This window comes from Xiphophorus couchianus, chromosome 22, assembly GCF_001444195.1.
Source record: "Xiphophorus couchianus chromosome 22, X_couchianus-1.0, whole genome shotgun sequence".
Classification (NCBI taxonomy): Eukaryota; Metazoa; Chordata; class Actinopteri; order Cyprinodontiformes; family Poeciliidae; genus Xiphophorus; species Xiphophorus couchianus.
The window spans coordinates 20506164-20529047 of record NC_040249.1 but is presented as its reverse complement, the minus strand read 5'-3'; the positions used below and the strand labels follow the sequence as shown (position 1 = coordinate 20529047).

General features: G+C 35.6%; 2 protein-coding genes across 3 annotated transcripts; both read left to right on the top strand.

Annotated features, from left to right (window-relative positions):
• The first annotated feature begins 512 nt into the window (after positions 1 to 512).
• On the top strand, positions 513 to 13426 carry LOC114137387 (poly(A) polymerase gamma-like). 2 transcript variants are annotated; one of them, XM_028005932.1, is made up of 11 exons: positions 514 to 863; positions 2887 to 3045; positions 5956 to 6022; positions 6105 to 6186; positions 8798 to 8907; positions 8990 to 9043; positions 9145 to 9256; positions 9334 to 9423; positions 10315 to 10453; positions 10539 to 10611; positions 12050 to 13426. In XM_028005932.1, exons 1-11 carry the CDS (start codon positions 847 to 849, stop codon positions 12200 to 12202), a joined length of 1056 nt encoding a protein of 351 aa, XP_027861733.1. In that variant the 5' UTR covers positions 514 to 846; the 3' UTR covers positions 12203 to 13426. The 2 variants fall into 2 exon arrangements, with proteins under 2 accessions (XP_027861734.1, XP_027861733.1); XM_028005933.1 differs by lacking the exons at positions 10539 to 10611; positions 12050 to 13426 and having other exon boundaries at positions 513 to 863; positions 10315 to 10457.
• On the top strand, positions 13415 to 21245 carry LOC114137389 (poly(A) polymerase gamma-like). Its single transcript, XM_028005935.1, has 13 exons — positions 13415 to 13502; positions 13765 to 13818; positions 15096 to 15215; positions 15289 to 15398; positions 15954 to 16075; positions 16155 to 16312; positions 17271 to 17425; positions 17751 to 17941; positions 18016 to 18099; positions 18827 to 18886; positions 18958 to 19061; positions 19137 to 19237; positions 20060 to 21245. The coding sequence occupies exons 4-13, from the start codon at positions 15305 to 15307 to the stop codon at positions 20233 to 20235; spliced, it is 1245 nt and encodes a 414-aa protein (XP_027861736.1). The 5' UTR covers positions 13415 to 13502; positions 13765 to 13818; positions 15096 to 15215; positions 15289 to 15304; the 3' UTR covers positions 20236 to 21245.
• The last annotated feature ends 1639 nt before the right edge of the window (positions 21246 to 22884 follow it).

Sequence of the window (22884 nt, the reverse complement as noted above, 5' to 3'; positions counted from 1 at the left end):
ATTGTAGACAAAGTTCTACAATGAGAATACTACAGACAATAGCTCACTTTCTTTTTTTAGAGTAAATTAACGGAACATGTGATACACGGATTGATTAAATCTAAAAAAGCAATGAATTTGACATATTATGCATTAGAAATAAAGCTTTTTCTCGTTCAATACGTTTTAGATTTATATTATTAATGTAGTTATTACTGTTCAATTGTTTACATCACGGTTTGTTTCACTTTAAAAATGTTAATCTTTTATGTGAAAGTGGAAACTTTGGAGCCATGGAACAAATCTGTTTATCCGTAAAAAAATATATAACAACTTAAATTTGTTTACACGAAAAACGACACTGTTATTCAATAAATGACCGTTACGAGGGTTAAAATAGAGCTTATTAAAAAGCGTTTTCGAGAAAACAAAACATGCTAGTTACGTAACGGCGTCAGTCTCGACGTGATCACGTGATCTGTGGCCCTCGGTGGGGCGGTGCCTCTTGACGGTGGTTGTTCAGCGTGGTGCACGCAGACGTCGGGCAACAAGCACCGTTACATTTGTAGTTTGGGATCTAAAAATAACCCACAACAGCACTTAAACGTGTGCTTGGCTCGCTACCATTTGTCAAAACGCCGCTTGGGGTTGGAGGATAAATTAGATATGAATGTTCCTGCGGGATTTCGAGCGGATTCGTTAGCTCCCAAGTAGTGATTCCGGTTCAGTGGGAAGGTTTGAACTGTTCTCTGGAAAGTGACCATTGTTGAAATCAGGTCGAAGCTGTTGTCATTCCCACTGGCTGACTTTCTTAGCTTCTTTTTTTTACGGATTCAAAACAAAAAACAGTGCAAGCTTTTTAGTGTCATGAAAGAAATGTCAAGGTAAGTCATGCACGCTGGGCGGTTTGTACTTTCTGAGCGGGTTTTCTGCTCGCGTTCATGAAGAATAGGCTAAAAGCTAATGTTAGCCAGCTGTCACAACAAGGCCTGCGGCCGCCGTTTGCTGCTTAGCTTCTTTGTTGTTTCTAAACTTTTGCAAAAAAATAATACATACACGTTAATGGCTTTTGTTTAGGTAAATGTAAAATATTAATGACTTTAACCGGAAAGAGGGTAATTAGTAAAAGCACCGCTTCCGTATCGGCCAGCAAAAACTTGCCAGCCTGCTAAATTAGCTAATTTGTTAGCTCTTCCAACCTGTTTGTAGCCTCTCAGCTAGCAGCCTGACCGAGGGTCAGATTTAAACTTTTTGTACCTTTGTACTTTTTGTTAAAGCCACTCTCAGACTTTTGAAATGTACAAAAATGTAATGGTTTAAGCTTGTTGGTGACGTATTGCTAATTACGCTCATTGCTGTCAGTGAAGAGTTTGGAGTTTTCCCGGCAATAAATCTCAAACTGATCAACTTAAAATGCTAGCAGCTTCCAAACGGGAGACATTCAATAAGTTCTAAATTGAAATAGTATGCCAAAACAAGCAATAGCTTTTCATTGTTACAATTTTTACATCAATTGTTATGTAAACTAAAGGAGTTTTGTATCAAAACAAACTATTTCATTACAAGGTGCGTTAAAGTGCTTTGTAAATGATGCCAAAATCATGCATGCAGGTTACAATTTAAACAGTTGTCTTTTAAAAATATAAAATTCTGAGTTTTTTAGTGCTTTTGAAATCTGAGCTGTTATGTCACAAAAGTGTTCATTAAAAAATGAGCAAAATGTTATTCTCAATGTTTTCAGCAAATTATCTTTAAATTTATTCACTTTTCACTGATTATGAGAAATATAAGCTAAAGGCAATTTGCAATATTATATTTTCACAATTGAAATTTGAAGCCAAAAACATCCTGCCATCAAATTAGAAAGTATTTGTCTTCAACCACAGACATGGCTGAAGAAAGCAAACTTTTACAAACGTTTATTGTATCATGACATTAAATGTTTAATGAATCATGATTGCTAAAACGTGGAAAATCCAAATATCGTGAATAGCTAATTCTTGTAGTTTTATGTCAAAACATCATTTTAAGTATCAAAATATCTTTCGTTATTTCCTATTGGGGTGATTTATGTAGGCTAAAAATAAATACATTTGCGTCATTTTCTAATTTTAACTTTAATTAATGTCACTCAGTTTACGCTGATATCAAAAGGTGGGAGAATTTGTTAATTCAGTTGAACTGTTTCTTTATTCACTGTGATTGTTCCTCTGTAGATCCAAAATTAATAAATTCAGTTAAAACTTTTAGCAAACCATTTAGTTCATTAAAACATTAAATTCAGCAGCAGGTTCACTGATGGTAAAAAAAAGAAAACTAAACACGGCTATGCTTACCACATTTCTCATGGACATGTCTTGATCAAAAACAATTCTTAGGAGTCAAAACTATTCTCCAAATAATGTGGAGAAGATCTCACATTTAGTAAGTTTTTCCCTATTGGGAAATATCAATACTACACTAAATGTCTCAAAACTCCTCTTTATATGTATAATAATAATAATAGTCACTATAATCACTTTTTATTTGAAAAAAAGCCTAAAACAACCATTTCTGAACACTAACTTTCCATCAATTATTGCTTTTCATTTACATCTCTAGGCTGGGAAAACAAACTAAAGCTAACTAAAATTCCTCATTGTTGCTGTTATCTCGTGTTCCTTTTCTACAGACAGGAAAAATCTGTTCGGCGCAAATTAAAGTTTTATAAACATCTCTTCTAAAAGCTGAAATTTGGTCGAATCGTTGCCATGGTGCAAGTGAAGCGTGTCAGAATCTCCCTCAAATGTTGATAACAAAATGTCTTAATTTACTCATAAGTTGCATCTTTATTGTTGTTTTGTTCAAGCTGTGGAAACCTGATTAAAGAGTAATTTACTGTGTTTTTTTATTTTTTCTCTCTCGCAGCGCCATGCCTGGTGGGCAGCAGCCTCAGAAACACTATGGCATCACCTCCGCCATCAGCCTGGCTCCCCCACGAGAAATAGACCATTTGTACACCAAGAAACTCTGTGACGCTATGAAACCTTTCGGTGTTTTTGAGGACGAAGAGGAGCTGAACCACAGGTTGTAACTTTAAACCACATTAATCCATTCTTCAGTCTAACCCTGTCACAATTAATCAATTAGAAGTTGATTGTTTTCATTCTGATAAATATCAGAATTGTAGGGTTATTTTGTTGTAGGGTTATTTTGTTAACAAAGATTTCACAATCCATTTTATTTATGGTTTCGGTTGTGTGTAGGTTTTTATTTTTATGTTATTAATTGTTTTTGGTTGTTATATTTAGGCCTGTCACCATTAAAACATTTGCTGGATGATAAATTGTCATAAAAACTATCGGGTTGACGATAATATTGTTATTTTTAGACAATTTTCAAGTAATATATTAAGAATTGCATAGTAATGCATGTTTACTCTCTCAAAAATCAGTAAACTTTAATTTTGTGAAGAATAAATCTTTTCATAACCAAACTTTTGTTTTGTACTGAAAAGCCGAGTTTGTTGCACACAAACCAGCTTTTAATTTATTAAATAAATTAATTGATATTTAATTTATTTATGTAATTTATTTCTTAATTTGTTCAACTTAGCCTATAACCATTAAAAAAAATAATTTGGATCTACAATTAAAAAAAAATCTCTCTTCAAAAAAAAAAAAAATTGGGATACTTTATTTGCTTGATTTAATTTATTATTTTTTTCTTGGCCCATGAGAATTTTTGACTTGACAAAACGTTTGAATGTCCCTGCGTTATGATGTCTCTGTAAACAAAATTTCCCTTAAAAATATTAATTAGAATGGAAATTATCAAGCTTATTTGTCAATTTTTATGTGATTAATTGCTTATTGCAACAGACTTAGTTGTGTTTTTTATACATGTTCAAAATATCTTCGACTTAAGTGTTCTTTACAAAATTATACTTTATTGATCCTTAAGAAAGTGAACTTGCATTATTATGTCATCAAATAATTACTTGAAAATGGTCTCAAAACAACAATATTATTATTTATTGCAATAATTACCAGGGCAATTTATCGTTTAGTGATATTTGTTTTTGTTAAAAAAAAAAAAAAACATTCAAAGAGCCAGCGAAAATAATTTCTCATGTTAATAAATGTTAAATGTTTTTGGTTGAATCCTCACTATTAATTGTCTTTAGCTGTAAGTGAGCACACTTAAAAATAGCAATTCTACAGATTTTTCATTTAACAATTTAAGTTTTTTTTTTATATATAGTATTAGAAATGCATTAAAAGATGGAAATAACTAATGTCAAATTACACTTAAAACAGCAGTTGACCAAAGTGCCTCACAATTTACACCGTCATAACATAAAACAAATATTAAAGCTATAAAAATAAAATGCAGAAATATTAAACATAAAATGGAAAACGAATTGAATAAGAACAGCAACTCAAGCTGACAAAATTTACAAAGGTTTTATTTTACCTTTAATGCAAAATGTATATTTTTTGTGTACAGTTTTGGCTTATTTATTGCTTTGAATGTTTATTTTTTTCCACCAAATGCCTCTTTTTCCAGAGTCTTCATACTCCATTTAACGATTAATCGTTTACCAAATTAGTTGACTACTATTCTAGTAATCGATTAATCGGATAAATCATTTCAGCAGTCGCTGCCTCACTGCTTATCAACACATCATTTGAGTTCTGCTTTGCCTAGAGTTGGGTTGTGAAGATAACCAATCCAGGAGGGAAACCCAGATATATCTCTTTCTGTCTGTCTCTCTAGCGACACTCTGCCGCTCATATCTGGGAGAACCACAGGTGATTTCAGGTCGGCAGAAATATAAAATCTGTCTGCTCTGGGGTTTCTTTCCTGTGTGACCTGCTTGGAAAAGCTCCAAAGGGAAACTCCCAGGAGGCTTTGCAGGAGCAGTGGCTCCACTCTGAGGAGGGCTGGAAATAATGATTATTTTAGGAATCGAATATTCTGACGATTAATTGATTGATCAGATTTAAAATATTCACATTCTGGAGAATTTTCACTAAACAATTTAGCCTTTTTTTATACAGTATTAGAAGTACATTAAAAATACAAATATTAGCTTTTTTATATGAGAAAATTTACATTTTATTGCAATAACAGCAATTTAGTGAATGCTTTAGTATTTGTAGCAAATGATGCAGGTAGAAAAGCTTCTAACATCAACAATAAAGCTCAGCTTACATTTTTCATTGTTGGTATTTTTCTACATTTTGAATGTCTTCCCTCTTGCCTCAACACGACACAAGAGGATAAATTGCCTCGTGTTTTATCGAGGCAATTTATATGAGAAAGGCTTAGGCTTATTTCTGAGACGGCTTGTCGCAATAAATCAATTAATTGCATGATAAATTGAAAACGACTCAATAATTTCAATTTGTATTGTTTATTGTTTTTCTCTTTTCTCTCTTTCTACCAAAAACTGGTTGGTAAAAGTCTTCAGTCTGGTGCTTTTGTCTTAACTAGCCCCCTTCTTTAAAGGATAATTTTATTTACAGAGGTTTTGTAATTAATTTTATGTACTTCTCTTGTTTTTTTAAAATTTACTTTAGATATTTAAAATGTCTTCCAGTTCCGGTGTTAAATGTTCATTAAAATTTATTATATTATTTGAAAATGGTTTCAAAACAACAATATTATCGTTTATTGCAATAACTTTTGGGAGGTTTATGTTTATGGTCTAGTGAGATTTGTTTTCGTGACGGGCCTCTTTCTGTGTAACATTTCTTTTCTAAACTACATTACTGCTCAGAGTTTAGGGTAAAACCCTATTTTTATTTATTTTTTTACATGAAGATGCTGTCTTACTATACAGTGATTTATCCCTGTGTTGCTGCTTGGAGTTGTAACAATTTGGACCCTGTGAAATTCACTTAAAAATGCAAATTTATTCCCATCTACATGTTTGATAAAATAGCTGATTTTGTAAAGATGCCCATGCTGAACTTCTGTTTCTCCTTTCAGACTCGCTGTGCTTGGGAAGTTGAATAACTTAGTTAAAGAATGGATCGCAGAGATCAGTGAATTAAAGGTACGTCTGTCTGTTTCTTGGATGCTGATACCTCAAGCTCTGCCATCGTTTTCTCTCCCTAATCACTATTTCTGTCCTGCAGAACCTTCCACCGTCTGCTATTAGTTGTGTTGGAGGAAAGATTTTTACATTTGGTTCATACAGACTTGGAGTTCACACAAAAGGTAGGTCGTTATTGCTGTAGCATAGTTAAAGCTAAAGCCCTGGGGGGCTGCGTTGCTTAGTTCACAGGTGCCAAACTCGAGGCCCGTGGGCCAAATCCGTCCCGCATAGCTTGTTATGTTTCCCTCTAGAGTCTAGACTAAACACTAAGTGTGCTTAAATATTATGTTATCAATCAAATTAATTCCGATTTTATCTGTTTACTGCCAAATTATATCAGTCAGTCCCTCCTGTTTCTTGAGAATTATCATGGAAATTCACACAAAAATCAACAAATCCCCACACTTTTGTGAGCGAATAGATAATTTTGAGTTTATTGCAGATTTTTCTCAAATTATTAAAAACGTTCTTACTTGTACTAAACAGCTGCCTCAGCCCTAATAGATGTCAGATTATAGGCCATTGTCTATACAGCAAGTAATAAAAAGGCGCGTTTTCTGTCATAAGTAAGCGCAAATATTTCCAAATTAATTCCACAAACACTTTGATTTTTATAGCAAAAAATCACTAAAATAATCACAAAATCCTGGATAGACTGAAAAGATGTTGAACATTATTTAATTTTTAGAATTTATTGATATTTTGACAGTTTAACAGGTTTTATCAATATATTCTGGCTCAACCGGTCCTTTAAGTGCCTTCATGACCAAAACGAAAATGAGTTTGACACCCTTGCACATTAATTTATATTCTACTTTATAATTTATATTATATTTTTATCCTGCAGAACCTTAGGAGGCGGTTAATTCTTTGAAATCAGAAAGTATTTAAAACACAAGAACTGAAGTTGAACACAATGCTGTAATGTTTTTATGCCAGCAGATATTTTAGCTTGAAAGTATGAGAACAAGATCAAAGTGCTCATCTGTTATCGGTTCTTTTTGACTTTGCGGTGAAAAGGGATGGAGCATTCAGCCAGAGTGATAAGCAGGCGTCTGACTCCATTGTGTTTTTAAAAGCTCAGTTTGTCGGCTCATTAGAAGCTCTGGCCTGCTTTGTTAGATTCTTTTGTTCTTGTGTTTCTGTGGTCAGTGAGGACTAAACCGATTGTGTCCATCAGACAAACAACACGAGCAACTGCAAAAGGTCAAATATATGCATGCAAAACTCACCTACAGCTCTGGAAAAAATAAAGAGCCCACTGCAGTGAACCCCATTGAAAACGTCCTGGTTATTCCACCAAATATTGATTTCTTAACTCTTCCTGAGTTAAAACATTAATATTGTTTCTAAATGGATATAAACTTGTTTGCTTTGCGTTATTGGAGGTCTGAAAGGACTGCATCTTTTTCGTTAACTTGACCATTTCTCATTTCCTGCTATTACTAAATTTTTGCTTGGTATTTTAGGAGACATATTGTCAGTAGTTCATAGAATAAAATAAAAATTTTCATTTTATTCAAACATAAATCTATAAAAAGTAAAATCAGAGAAAGTGATCATTTTAAGTGCTCTCAATTTTTCCAGAGCTATATAATGGAAGAAATACATTTATTTTATGCTATTCTTGGTAGAATTTTAAGAGCATTTTTTAATACTACTCAGGGATCTCAGTTATAAAACATTGCATAGGATCTATACTAAGACTGTATGTCCACCAAAATATCAAATATGTCAAATATTTTTTAAATGCTTCATAGTTGAGTTTTTGTGCCAGACATTTTTTGTCTTACAGTTGCAGTATGTGACTTCTATAAAATTAAATATATTTGTTTTACATATTTGCTGAATCTGTCTCCATGCCATGGTGAGAGATATGTACTAATTTATTAAATTAGTACTAATTTATTAAATTTATTAAATTAGTACTAATTTAATAAATTTATTAAATTAGTTTATAAAATGTATGAATTTTATAAATATTACTGTATTAAATTAGTCTTAATTTACTTCATAAACTAATTGATTTATTTAATATGGTATCAGCTAACCCGTTAAAAAATCAAGCTCCTCTGCCTTCTCCCAGTAGTAAGTAGAAACAACCAATCAGAACCAGGAGGCGGGTCTTAGCGCTGCTAATCACCCTGTCTCCCTTGCTCTCGCTTTCACTGCAGCTAGCATAGCTTGTTGTGAATGCTAAGGCTTGTTAGCATAGCCACAGATGACGGCGCTGTTTCTCTGACATTAGCACATTTAGCAGCAAGTAATGAGGATGATTGGCAGCGCTAAGCCCCGCCTCCTGGCTCTGATTGGTTGATTTTGCTCGGGACAGATGCATTTCTTCAGAGGAAATCGATCTTTTAACAGATTATGTCTCATAAAAAACTGTCACAACATGTTGAGCGTTTCAACAACTAAGTAAAGTGTTTTTTTAATTTTTATTATGAAATTATGTACTGCAGCTTTAAATCTTTGGATAAATTATTTTTCTGTATGTTTTTGTAGAATATTCATCTAATGTCTTGATGATAAAACCAATATTGAGAAATGTTTACACTGTTGAAGCAGCGTGTTGGCCAGTAGGTGTCCTCTGATAACATTTCTTATTTTTGATTTCACTTGTTGGAGATTATTATCTCTGCTCTTCAGTGTCAAAGGCTTTAAAAATGTTTTAACTATTGAACTTGATAACATTTAGATGACGTTTATCATTATTATTTGCGCCCGTTGTAGGAGCTGATATTGATGCCTTGTGTGTGGCACCGCGGCACGTAGAGAGAATCGACTTTTTCCAGTCTTTCTTTGAGAAATTGAAACAGCATGAAGAGATCAAGGACCTCAGGGTCAGTATTTAAACAACCTTTGCGTGTTTTTAAAAGTGAAAGTTTTTATATTATGTTTTTATCTGTTTCTCTTTTCCCCAAGGCTGTTGAAGACGCTTTTGTACCTGTGATAAAATTCAAATTTGATGGGATTGAGGTGAGCCATAAAATCACAGCCACACAGTTTTTATTTTTAAATGTTTGTATTGTTTTTACAGTAGTATCACAGTAAAACTCCATATTGGTTATTGTTTGCAGATTGACCTGCTTTTTGCCAGATTGGCCTTACAGTCCATTCCAGACAACCTGGACCTGAGGGGCGACTCCATCCTGAAGAACTTGGACATTCGATGCATCCGAAGCCTCAACGGTACGCAGCGCAGCTCGGATTGTGTTTAGATGGATTCCTGGTGCTTCGAGTTTATTAATTAGACTTTATTGTTGCAGGTTGTCGAGTAACGGATGAAATTTTATACCTTGTGCCAAACAAAGAGAACTTCAGGTTGACATTGAGAGCCATCAAACTCTGGGCGAAACGTAAGTAAATCCACACCTGATAGAATGTTTAAGGCGTATTCAGAGCTGGGTAATAACCCAGTTACATTTAGTTGAGTAATGATTTTTTAAATAAAATTACATTTAGGAGTATTTTTACTACAGCGTACTTTTTTACTGTAACTTGAGTAATTTTATTATCAAGTATTTCTACTCTTACTTGAGTAAAGGTTTTGGATTTTCTACTGGGATATTACACTGAATGAAAAACAAACATGTTTTAACCCGAAGTTCACCAAAGACTCAGACACACACCTGCAGTCTCTGTTAAAGTTTTATAAATGATTTTATTATTTTTTGTTACTCATATGAATTATTGTCATTTTGGTCCTAAAAATACCAAAATTTCCACTTTATTTTATATTTTGACCCACCTGATGATGTCATTTTTAAATATTAAATGATTATAATAATAAATAAATAATTTATAATTTATTTATATATAATAATAATAATAATAATAATAAATAATGACGGTCATAAGTGATTATCATAAATTAGTCATCAAATATCATTTGATTGATTTAATATCAAATGATCATTGCTTAATCATTTAATCAAATGATCATTTAATCATTCACATACTTGAGTAATCAAGTACGCAAAAGTAGTTTACTACTTAAGACTCAGGTACTTCAGTACTTGAGTTTAAGTACTCAAGATCTGAGTAGACTACTTTCAAATTGTCTACTCAAATGATCAAGTAATACTCAAGTACTGAAGTACTCGAACTCAAGTAATGAGTAGATTTTTTTACCAAATACTTTTTTACCTTTGCTTGAGTAAGAGTATGTTGAAGTAGTGATGCTCTTACTTGAATACAGTTTTTGGGATATTGCAACCAAACTATTCTTGCGATGTTTGTGGGTGCAGGTCGAGGGATCTACTCCAACATCCTGGGTTTTCTGGGTGGAGTTTCATGGGCCATGCTGGTGGCCCGGACCTGCCAGCTCTACCCCAACGCCGTAGCTGCCACACTCGTCCATAAGTTCTTCCTGGTTTTCTCAAAATGGTGAGTTCAGAGGTTCACCGTACCTCTGGTTAATTTCAGTTCTTCAGCATTTATTTACTGTTTTTGTAATTTCTCCCCTCTGCAGGGAATGGCCGAATCCTGTGCTACTGAAACAACCTGAGGACAGTAATCTCAATTTACCTGTTTGGGACCCCAGAGTGAGTATGAGCGGTGGTTTGTTTCTGGATGGGTTTTAAGCAGAAGCTTCTGCTGTGAGCATTTTATTCTGCTAGGAAAAACGCAACTTTAGCCATTCAGTAAAAATAAACAAGAACTCCAGAAAAGACTCTGAAATAACTGATTTATTTCAGTTCAAAAAGGGAAACTGGGTATAAATATTTATTACATACAGAGTGATTTATTACCAGCTTTTTTTCCTGTAGCGTTTTATAAATGGCCCTTACTGCCAAAGAAAACAATCACGTTCTCTGGAAAATATTATACGAACTTTTTTTTATCATTTTGAAAGAGTAATTTCCGTAGAAGCTGGCTGTTTCAGAGTGCTGTAGCCAAGACTTGTGATGGAAAGTTGAGTGGAAGGGAAAAGTGCACAATTAACAGATATAACTGCAAAAATCATGATGAAGAGTTTTTGCTATTCCCTGCAGCTTCAACATACAGATGTATCCAGAATGTATTTTTATTAGTGGTCTGTAATTATTATTTTTATTTATTAATTTTGATAGAAACTCAAGTTTAGGGGTTTATTAGCTGAAACATTTATCACTCTGTGTAACAAATCCATATTCATTTTTACTTTTTTAATTGAATTATTATGATTGAACAACCTGTAAAATTCAAATTCACAAAGTTGCATCTGTGCTTTTGTAAAGTAGATTTAATCTAGACATGCTAATGTAAAAAGTTCTTCTTTATTTGGCCAAGTTTGATTTTTACTGACCTGTATTCAATAGATTTCTACACCAGGGGGCGCTGCAGCATATTTTATCTCTCAACCAGGGTGTGAGCTGGTACTTCTGTTAAAAAGAAATAAATGTTTATATAAGTCATTCTGCTACCTAAAATAAACTCACTTCTTCAAACATTTGTGTACAGTTTTGTGTTCCTTCAGCAATAAATGCGTTTGAATAATTTGTCTGTCTTATTTTAATTTAGTCCAAATGAATGAAAAGTCATGGGAAAACATTTCTAAAATATGCAATAGCTTTTTGGGGAGAAGAAGACTTGGAGAAATTAATTAAAGAAGTAAACAAAATTGTAATACTTTGTTTTTTTGTTGTTATTGTAATGTTTGTACTGTTTAAATAAACAATAAATATCCAAATGTAGTTCTGACCTGTAAATGACGTTATTTTCATATGTAATGATTATTTACTCGCCCTTTGTTTGAACAATTGAAGTGACTATTAAGACATTTTATAGCATAACATAGTTTATTAGAAGAGCTCTAACTCGGTTCTGTTGTGGTGTTAAAGTTTATAAAGTTGTTCTCTAATTTCTGCACATGAAGGAGGACATGCAGTAAAAACATGGAAGTAGTCATAAGTTAGTTTGTCCGGCAGCGTGGGTGTGTTTGTGTTTAAGTTCTCGTCTGTAAAGAGAAACTAACTCTTGTTCCTTTTTTTTTTTTTTAAGGTGAACCCGTCTGACAGATACCACCTGATGCCCATCATCACGCCCGCGTACCCCCAGCAGAACTCCACCTACAACGTTTCCACGTCAACGCGCACCATTATGACGGAGGAGTTCAAACACGGTAACGCTGCTTTGTTTTCCCGGAGACATTGAATGTGTCGCAACTCCAATCCTCCAGAGCCAGACGTGAGTTTGTTGTCGTTTACGTAAACAATCCGAACGCGTTCGCTCTGGATGTATGGCAATAAAACGTCCTGTCTTATTAAACCTTAATGTTTTAAGGTTTCTCTAAACTGCTTATTTTACTGTTTTTTATTGCTTGATTTAGACAAAATTTCTGTATTTTCTCCAAGTATTTTGTAAAAAACCTGCTGCAACAATAAGTGGACAAAATTTATTAGAGTAAATTCAATTTCAATCATTGAGCTGTTGTTTTTTAAAAAAGTTTAGGCTTGCCAGTTGTGATAAATCCAATAAAACTGATGTTTAATCTTTACTAAAATGTGTCACTTTATTAAATAAAACTGAACAACCAAAAGCAGAATTCAGATAAACTGAGAGATCATTTCTCTGCCTACTCTTGTGTGTTGTGCTGCACTATTAATTTTGTTATACATGTTACTGTGCAATGACAATAAATCTAATCTAATATTCAAATAGTGATCTCGACTTTATTTTAACATTAAAGCTGGCAGCCAAAACTATTTAAATATTTCATAGTGTTAGAAAAACTGCAAACATCGTAAATTTAAGTGAAGATCGTGTTAAAAGATTATTTGTAAATAGAATTACATGTAATATTTAAATTTTAAATATTTATTTAAATTTAAATATTACTGAAAAGCCAATTTATTCCAGGAGCTTTATCATAAAGTGAAACACACATTATAGATTGATTACACACAGATGGATGTTTTCTAAAGTTTTATTTCTCTTAATTACAGTTCATGAAAACGTGACATTTAAAATGAGAAAATAACATAAAACCATTACATTATATATATTTTTAGAAACAAAAACATGGGATTAATGAAAAGTATGTTTAAAGGGGCATTGTTAGGTATTTCTAAGCCACATAATGACACATTACAGCAAAATCAAGTAACTGTTTCCTTCAGTTGACATGATTTAAAAGAAATATAAAGAAATTGGACGTCTGTCTCTTTAAGAAAGTCATCCCAATAATGCTCCTCCATGAAGCCGTTTAGTACCATTCTCAGGACTGATATGACGAGCTTTTCCAGGTATTTGCTAATTGCTGCTGCCGCTAGTCTGTAGGAGCTGAGTGAGTGTTTGGCTATCGAGGATCGGACTCGGAGACTCGTCCTTAATTTGACCTTGAGTCACTCGTCTGTTTGTCATGAACAGGTCTCAGCGTCACAGACGAGATTCTGCAAGGCAAAGCAGAATGGCCGAAGCTCTTTGAACCACCCAACTTTTTCCAAAAGTACAAGTATGTCTTCATTGTTTTTGTTCAGATGTATCTTACACAACCAGAACTGCCTCCAACGCTTGAGGAAGAGGTTTCCTTTACTCAAAAATATTCAAACGCAATGAAAAAAAGTTGTTACCACCACACAGAATTAAATGTAGACGGCCTACATAATGGATCAAATCTAGTTCATGAGGTTTAACTCTTTACATCCCAACATTTGAGAGATCACTGATAACTTAAAATGTTTTAAGGTTTCTCTAAACGTGTTTTGTCCCGACAGGCATTACATTGTTCTTACTGCCAGCGCATCCACAGAAGAAAACCACTTAGAATGGTAAGTGTTACTGGTGATCCTAATTTCTACTCTGAGCTCAACTTACCCAGAAACAAACATGTTTCACTCTGCCGTCTAATTTAATAGAAAATTAGCCAACTTTCAGTAAAAACCTGAATTAGTAGGAAATGGCAGCTGCTTCGCTCTCAGCTGTAAAATGCGCATAAAAAAATTGGAAGATTTTTGTTTCAAGTCTTGACGTACAGCTCTGGAAAAAATGGACGCCACTGCACTGAACCTCATTGAAAACCTCATGGTTATTCCACCAAATATTGATTTCTGAGTTAAAACATTAGTATAGTTGTTTCTAAATTAATATAAACGTGCTTTCTTTGCATTATTTGAGGTCTAAAAGCAATGCATCTTTTTTTGTTATTTTGACCATTTCTCATTTTCTGCTAATAAATCCAAAGTTTTTGCTTGGACCTTTGGAGACATGTTGTCAGTAGTTCATAGAATAAAAGAAAAATGTTCATTTAACTCAAACATAAACCTATAAAGAGTAAAATCAGATAAACTGATCATTTTAAATGGTCTCTTAATTTTTTCCAGAGCTCTATATGCATCCATCTGGGCTTTGATTAGGCCATTGCAACACCTATTTTTGCAGATGTTTTGTTTCCATTTTGCATACCTAGAATCAGCTGTTAGGGTTCATTGTTAACATAAAGTAGAGGTGGGAGAAAAATGTCTTTTATTGATTTAAACAAATTTTCAGTTTTGTTTCTTTTTAGATTTAGTTATCGGAAAATCTGTATTTTTTATTATTATGTTTCCCTATTTCACCGTAGAGCTACCATCTTGTTTGACAATATTTTCTTTTTATTTTGACTTTTAAATCAGGCCAGCTCTCAGAAGAGAAGGTTGAAACAAAACCAGTTTTTTAAAATGTTTTTCTGTCGGGCGTGCCGTGGTGGCGTAGCGGTTAGCGCGACCCATATTTGGAGGCCTTGAGTCCTCGACGCGGCCGTAGCGGGTTCGACTCCCGGACCCGACGACATTTGCCGCATGTCTTCCCCCCTCTCCTTCCCCATTTCCTGTCAGCCTACTATCATATAAGGGACACTAGAGCCCACAAAAAGACCCCCTGGAGGGGTAAAAAAAAAAAAATGTTTTCTGTCATTTGTAATTTCTTTTTAAAAAAAATAAAAATCAGATTTTATTTTTAAGCCACATTGTCCAGCTTTGGCATAAAGATTTCTGCAGATCAGAGTTCATCTGTTAAACTTACATTTTAAAGAAGATGAATCTCACGCTTCATCAACGCTTCTCCCCAGGATCGGCCTCGTAGAGTCAAAGATCCGCGTTCTGGTGGGGAACCTGGAGAGGAACGAGTACATCACGCTGGCTCACGTCAACCCGCAGTCTTTCCCCGGCTCCAAAGAGAACCTCAACGAGTGAGTCCCCGCGCTAACGAGAAGTCCAGGTTGGGTCCTGAAAACGATTAAAATTAGTGTTTTTCTGCTGCAGAAACGAATTTGTCTCCATGTGGTTTATTGGAATCATCTTCAAGAAGGTGGAGAACGCAGAGAGCGTGAACATCGACCTTACGTTTGACATCCAGTCCTTCACAGACACGGGTACGGCCTCCAGACGCTAGCGTAGATTAGCATAGATCAGTCGTTTACATGCACTGATCATGATTATCAATGTTTCACTGATTCTGGGTTTTTATTGATTTATTTAAAATATTGATAGTACATCGTAAAAAATTGGAATCACAAATCTAAATCAGCAAGAGATTGTTTTTGTAGGTGGGCAGAGTCCTGAAAAATTGTACTTAGGTAAAAGTAGCACTACTTCAAAATATTTTTACTCAAGTAAAAGTAACAAGAAGCCGTCCAAAAAGTAGTAAAACGAATAAAAAGGTATTTGGTAAAAAGTTTACTGAAGTACTGATCACCTGATCAAATTATCAATCATTTAATGTTTAAATATTACATAGTCAGATGAATCAAAATATAAAGTTTAAGTGGACATTTTGGCATTTTAAGCACCAAAATGACAGGAACTCGTGTAAGTAACAAAATCAAGCAAAATAATTTTAAAAAAATTGATTTATTTGATTAAAAAACTTATGAAACTTTATCAAAAACTGAGTTCCTCCATTGCTAATTACATGCGTTTCCCTGTAGTGTACAGACAAGCCAATAACATCAACATGCTGAAAGATGGGATGAAAATCGAGGCGACGCACGTGAAGAAGAAACAACTCCATCAGTATCTCCCCCCCGAACTGGTGCAGAAGAAGAAAAGGGTTTGTTGTTTTGCTTTATTTTGTCGCTTGACGCGTCTGTTCCTTGTTCCGTTTATTCTTTCGTTCTTCTCCTCCGCAGAGCATAGCGGAGCTGAACCGAAACTCGAACGGTGGGAGTTCGAAGCGGATCTCGCTGGACAGCAGCCACCTGGACAGCTCCAGAGACACCGACTCAGGGACGCCCTTCAGCTCCCCGAGCAGCAAACCCCTCAAACCAGCGTCAGACACAGACGAAGGGTGCGCTTACTTTTTATACGCTTCGTTCTGTTTTTGCGCTTCGTTCAGGAAGTCGAGATCGCAACTGTCGATGCAAATTCACTCATTATTCGCAAGTTCGACGCAAATCTGACCAATCTCCTTAACGTTTCATTTTCTTCTTCTGTGGAGTTTAACTGCAGCTTTTATCCACAAATCTGTTGCCACCAATACTTAAGAGTAGCTCTACCTCAACATATTTTTACTCAAGTAAAAGTGAAAAGTAGCCATCCAAGAAATTACTCAAGAGTAAAAAAGTATTTGATAAAAAGTTTACTAAAGTACTGAGTAATTTATCAAATTATCATTTAATATTTAAAAATTGCATAAAATGGACCAGAATATAAAGTTAAGTGGAAATTTTGGTATTGTAACGATGAAAATTGCAATTATTCATATGAGTAACAAAAAATTACGTTTTTTCCAAATCAGTTTCTTTGAATGAAAAACTGATGAAACTTTAACAGAAACTGCAGGTGTGTGTCTGGTGAATGATTGGTTAAAACATGTTTTCATTCAGTGGCTAGAAAATCCAGAAATTTTACTCAAGTAAGAGTAGAGATACTCCTAAAAGTACTTTTTTATTTATTTATTTATTTATTTCAAAAAAAGTTACTCAAGTAAATGTAACTAGTTACTATTAAGGGTTCTGTTTTAAGAAAATACTTGGAAATGTTATTTGCATTATATATATTCAAGTAAAAATCCTTTTTTTGCAGAAATGTCAATGTTTTTATCAATACATGTTATGGCAAAAATAAACTTTTAAAAAAAGTTCAACTTTGGCAACTTTTTGAAGGAGGTGCAGCGATTTTAAAAAACAAAAAAAAAAGTCAACATCCTGGAGGACTGACTGTTTTTGTTTTTACGTCTCATAAAAGATCCATCTTTCCTTCCTTCCAAAAATCTGGTGTTGACTTTGTTCCCTCCCTGTTCGCAGAGCAAGTCCGCCAAAGCAGCTTTTCCTGGAGACGTCTCCAGCACCGAGCGCAGCCGCCGCCACGCCTCAAACCGGCGCCACCGCCGTGGTGGCAGCCGTGTCATCGAGCGCAGCGGCGGCGGAGCCGGCTGCATCAGCTGCAGCTACAGAACAAGGTCAGTTCATCTGATTTTGGTTTGATCGACATCAGAGCATCAGCAGCTTATCTGAGAAACTGACATTTCCAGTTGTACCTGAATGCATCACAACTTCTCACAATCAATATATCCTTTCTTTCTTTCCTCCCAATAATCCATCTATATTTCCTCTTTTCCTTCCTTCCAAAAATCTGTCTATCCTTCCTTCTTTCCGTTCTTCCTTCCTCCCTGATGTCACAGGTTTCCTCACTACATCATTTCCTGTGTTCAGTTCCTCATCTTCTGTATAACTGATATTTCCCAGTGGACCCTGAACGCATCACTCCCTCTCCTCTCGATGCAGATGCCGGTCGCTGCTCGCCGCCCGCCGGATCGTCCATCAGCGGCGTCCTGAGTGACGCGGTGAAGCCCAGCGCCGCCAGCAGCCCCAAGGAGGAGCCCAACGGCCTGGAGGAGCCCCCCGCCACCGCCGCCGCCAAGAGGCCACACTCGCCCACGCAGGACGACCCCGCCAAGAGGCACAAGGACACGGATGTAAGTCTTCGGTTCTGAACCGGTGCAGGGGAAGCTAACTGGTGAAGCTAATCGGCTCCTGTGTTTGGCTGTAGGCGGCGCCCAGCGACGACTCGGCGTTCAAGGAACCGTACCCGCCGTCGTCGGACTGCAGCCCTCACGGCGAGGCGCCCAGCACCGTGAGTCGTCCTCCATTTTGTTTTCTGCTGCACACCGATGGTCTGGATTTTAATTTAGGGTTGGAAAAGTTTGGAAAGAAGGCCTGGAATTCAAGACTCAATTTTCATTTCTTACAGCCTTTTCCTCCAAACAAAAACACTTCTACACTTCCTTCCACCTTTCTTCTCTTCCTTTCAATCCTTCCTTTCTTACATCATTTTGCTACTGTTCTCCTTCCCTCCTTTCTTTCTTTCCTTATTGTCTTCTCTTTCCTCCTTTCTTTTCTACCTTCCCTCCATCCTTTCATGGTTCCTTCATTTCTTTCTTTCTTTCTTCCTTCCATCATGTCTTTCCTCCATCTTTCCTTCCTTTTCATCCTTTTTCTTTCTGTCATTCCTTTCTTTCCGTCCTACATTCATTTGATTCCTTCCTACTTTTCCATCCTCATTTCCTTTTTTTTTGTCTTTCTTTCTTTTCTATTTTTCTTTCTTTTCCTCCTCTCTTCCTTCATTCCTTCCTTCCAGAAACTCATCTGCTCGTCGTTTTTGTTGAATCTCTGATACTGATGAGATCAGAGATCTCATCACCCTAAATCTGAAGTAAATTTAGGGTGAATTTAACCTTTGAACTGATCGTCTTTCAGCCGTTTCCAGATAAAATCTCAATGTTTTGGTATCAAACCGCCGTCTGGTCTTTTAAAGTCATGTTGATGAACAGAATGTTTCTTCTTCTTCTTCTCTCCGCCAGCCGCCTCACTGTGGATCAAAGGCCAAAACCATTCCAACCATCGATACCTCGAGAACGCAGGTATTAAACTCGGTTTTATTAAACGTTTTGGTTCATTTTTATCTTTTAAATGTTCCTGCTGCCGTTTTCAGAGACTTCCCAGCATGGAGCTGCCTGACGCCTCGTCGCCGCTGCCGGCCAGCAACAGCTGCCGCATCGTGAAAAACTCCATCAAGCTTGCGCTCAACCGTCACAAGTAACAGATTTAACCGGTCTGAACGTTTGTGGTTTTCTGGGCGACGCTGCTGAGGTTCTGTTTGTGTCTGAGCAGCATCACGCCGCCAAAGCCGCCGCTGTTCGAGGAAACGCTCAGCCCAGATACTCCGGCCGCCGATGAAGAGAAGGGCATGTCCATTCCCGTCATCGGATCAAGTGAGTCCAACTCTCATCCTTACAGGAAAATGTAAAATAAGAGCTTCAAATATGAAAAACGCAAATTATTACCAAGTACTTTTGTCTAGTTCCTAGTGCAAATATCTTAGTAGACTTTAAATAAGACAAAAAGTAACTTAAAATTATTTTTTCTGTTAAATATAAGAGCTTGTTTTAAATATATAATTCCCTAATATTAGTAAAAAAAAATTACTTCTCCCTTTAAGTGACAGAATTTTATACACAAGTGTTTTTGTTTAAATATAAAAGGATGTAATTTGATGCAGTGTGGAATCTTATACAACTGTTTTAAATGTTTTAAATAGAAAAATTGGTTTCCAAATTGAAAATTGTTGGAATCAGAAACGATGTCTGAGTCAAATAGTTTCTGAATCCAAAATGTTTCTGAATTGAAAATTGTTTCTGAATGCAGAAATTTAATTAGAAAATTGTTTCAACATTTTTTGAGTCAGAATTTTTCCAAGTCAGAAATATTTCTAAATCCACAATTTTCTGGTTCAAAATGGTTTCAAAACCCAAAGTTTTACTGAATTGACAATTGTTTGATTTAGAATTCAATTCAAACACAAACTTCAAAAATGTTTCTGAATCTGAAACTTTCTGATTCAAAAAATGTTCAGAAATTATTTTTGAATTAGAAATTGTTTGATTCAATTTTTTTCCAAATCAAAAATTGTTTCTAAATCGAATCGTGACCCTATAAATTTGAATTGAACTGCTAGCTTTGCTAATATTTAATATATTTGTTGAATATCTATTTTAGTATTTTCTAGTATCTTTTAAATCTTCTTTCCTTGGTAGAACATGCAGCCCCTAAGCACACAGCGCCCCCTGTGGGCAGCTCCATCCCCACCCTGGTCAGCCGAGTCGCCGACCCCCTGAACGGCGCGACCTCTAAACGACCCCACTCTCCTTCGGTGGAGGAGCAGGCGAAGCGGCTGAAGGAAACAGAGAAGGCCCGGATTCACATAGCCTGAATGGACCGCATGTGAACCGCGCCGCCGCAGTGGGCGGAGCCTCCACGGTCGAGCCAAACGGCGACATTTTGGCTCATCTTCAGGTCAGTCTGTGTGAACCGTGACGCAGCAGGACGGAAACGTCGGTGCAGACGTTTTGGGTTTTCTTCCGGCGGTCGGCGCTAACCCGCTCAGAGACAAGAGAACTACAGCAGCAGTTTTTTACTCCGTCTCCTCTTCCTTTTCCATCTGTGTTTCACAAACATAGTCATGGGAGAGGAGCTGTTCTTTATGTCAGATTCCTTTTTTTTCTTCTTTCTTTCTTTTTCAGATGATGTTTTAATAATAATAATTATAATAATAATAAAAAAAATAGGCGCTTCTTATTCACTCTGCTGGAGAGAGAGAGAGCTCATGTTTGGTCATTCTCCCACATTTCCTTCACACCTGTACTGTAAATGTTGATGTACATAACTTTTTGTCTTTAAAAAAAAAAAACACAAAAACAAAAGATCATCAAGTCTTTTGATTATTCTATTGTAGTTTTATCTAAAAAGAAAAAGTTTAAAAAATTTATTTTTGTTTTTGTTTTTTCTTTATCGCTTGTACCAACAAATTGTCTCCATCCCTGGAATGTTTCCTTTTTCTTTTCTTTTTTTTTAGCGGCTGTATGAGTTCGGTAAGAACAAACAGAAGCAGCCTTTACGACAGAAATGGAGAAATGTTTTGTTGGTGGGTTTTTTTTGTTTTGTTGTTTTTATCCTTGTCACATCACAGAACGATCAGCCACAACGCTGCGTACCGTGTCTCTGTCCCGTGTTTCGGTGAGTCCTCCGCATAAAGATCAGCAGGTAAGCGCTACCAGAATGTGTTTAGTGCCAATTTGGCATTTTTCTACCTGATTGGCAGAATATCAGGAGAACTGGATCCACCACATCTGTACTGTTACGACGGAGTGTTAGGGCCACGCTAAGAAAACATAAGTAATAAAATTACAAGAATAAAGTCGCAAAATTGGGAGAGTGAAGTCGTGAAATTGAGAAAATTAACTGTTAGTCATTAGGGGAATAGTAATATACTAGTTATAAAGTAAAGCAGTTACTTTATAACTGAAGTAATATGAGAATAAAGTCCAAATAATCTGAGAATAAAGTTGCAGGACTATGATTGTATTCTTGTAAAATTACATCTTTATTCTGGTCATTTGACTTTATTCTGGTAATATTACAACTTTATTCTTACTATTCTCAAAATGTTTACTTTATTTTAATATTATTTCGGGTTTATTCTCGTATAATTTCAACTTTGTTCCCTCATTACTTTATTCTCATATAACCTTGACTTTATTCTCATATTATTATTGTGATATGACTTATTCTAGTATAATTTTGCCTTTATTCTCTTAATATGAGTTTATTCTGGTCATATTACAACTTTATTCTGACTTTTCTTGAAATGTTGACTTTATTTTCTGGTTATTTCGGTTTTATTCTTGTAATATTACGACTTTATTTTCTTATTACTTTATTCTTTGACTTTATTTTCTTGATACAACTTCATTCTCATAATATTACAACTTTATTTTTGTAATTTTATTCTTTTATTTTGTCATTTTTCATTGCGTGGCCCTAATACTCCGTCGTGATGCTGTTTCTCTCCAACCTCCGACTGTAAAGACTCTTTCGGATCAAACCGAACTTCGTCTTGGCGATTTGTTTTTGTAGTTTAAGAAAATCTTTATTTTTGTTTTGTTTTGGATGACTGGCTGGCTGTGTGCAAGAGTTTAACGATGGCTGTGTTGACGTGTAAGAATATTCCCTTTGTTTCGGGTGCTAACCCTCTGCGCCTCCTGTGGAGGTTCTTAGAAGGCATCTTGTGGGTCCACAGGTTGAGTGGGGTGTCAGTGGGAGTGGGTGGGGTGTCCTGAGCTGCGTCCACTCCCCCGCCCACCCTGACCTGCCCTGTAGACGCCGAGTGGCTTTGTGTTTGATGTACGTGTCGAGTGATGCTACTACTGACGCTCTTTCTTCATTAATGCTTCTTTTTTCTTTTTTTTAGAATCAGTTTCCCAAATTAAAATGTACAGAGGTCCGTTTTTTTTCTTCTTTTTTTCCAAAAAGGCATCTTCTGTCATTATTGGGGGTTTTCTTATCACATTATTTATATATGCATATTTGTACCATGTGATCTTTTCGTTTTAATAGCATTCATAGCAGCTAGGTCTTTTTTTTTTCTTTTTTTTTTGAATATCTGCACCACTCTGTTTCAGACGACTCATTTCTGCTGTTCAGAAACATTTAACACAAGTCATTTAGATGTTTGTTTCTAAAATGTATTGAAAGGGTATTTTTGTATGTGTTTACCACTTCCTTTAATTGAATCATACATCCATTAAACCCCTTAAAAAAACAAAACCGTCTGCCTTTATTCATTCATTCATTTATTGTCTTTTGACGTGTTATAGCTGTTAAATATTTACTTTATTAAAATATTTATCCTACAGGAAAATTATATGTTGAACTATCTTCAAAGAGTCGCCGTGGGAACGAAGGATCTCCAGTAGCAGTCTGTTTCACAGTGATTCTGAAGAGGACTCTGACTGAAGACTGTTGCTTTATGACGCTCATGACATGCTAACCGCTCAATAGCCATTAAACAGATGATTCGCGG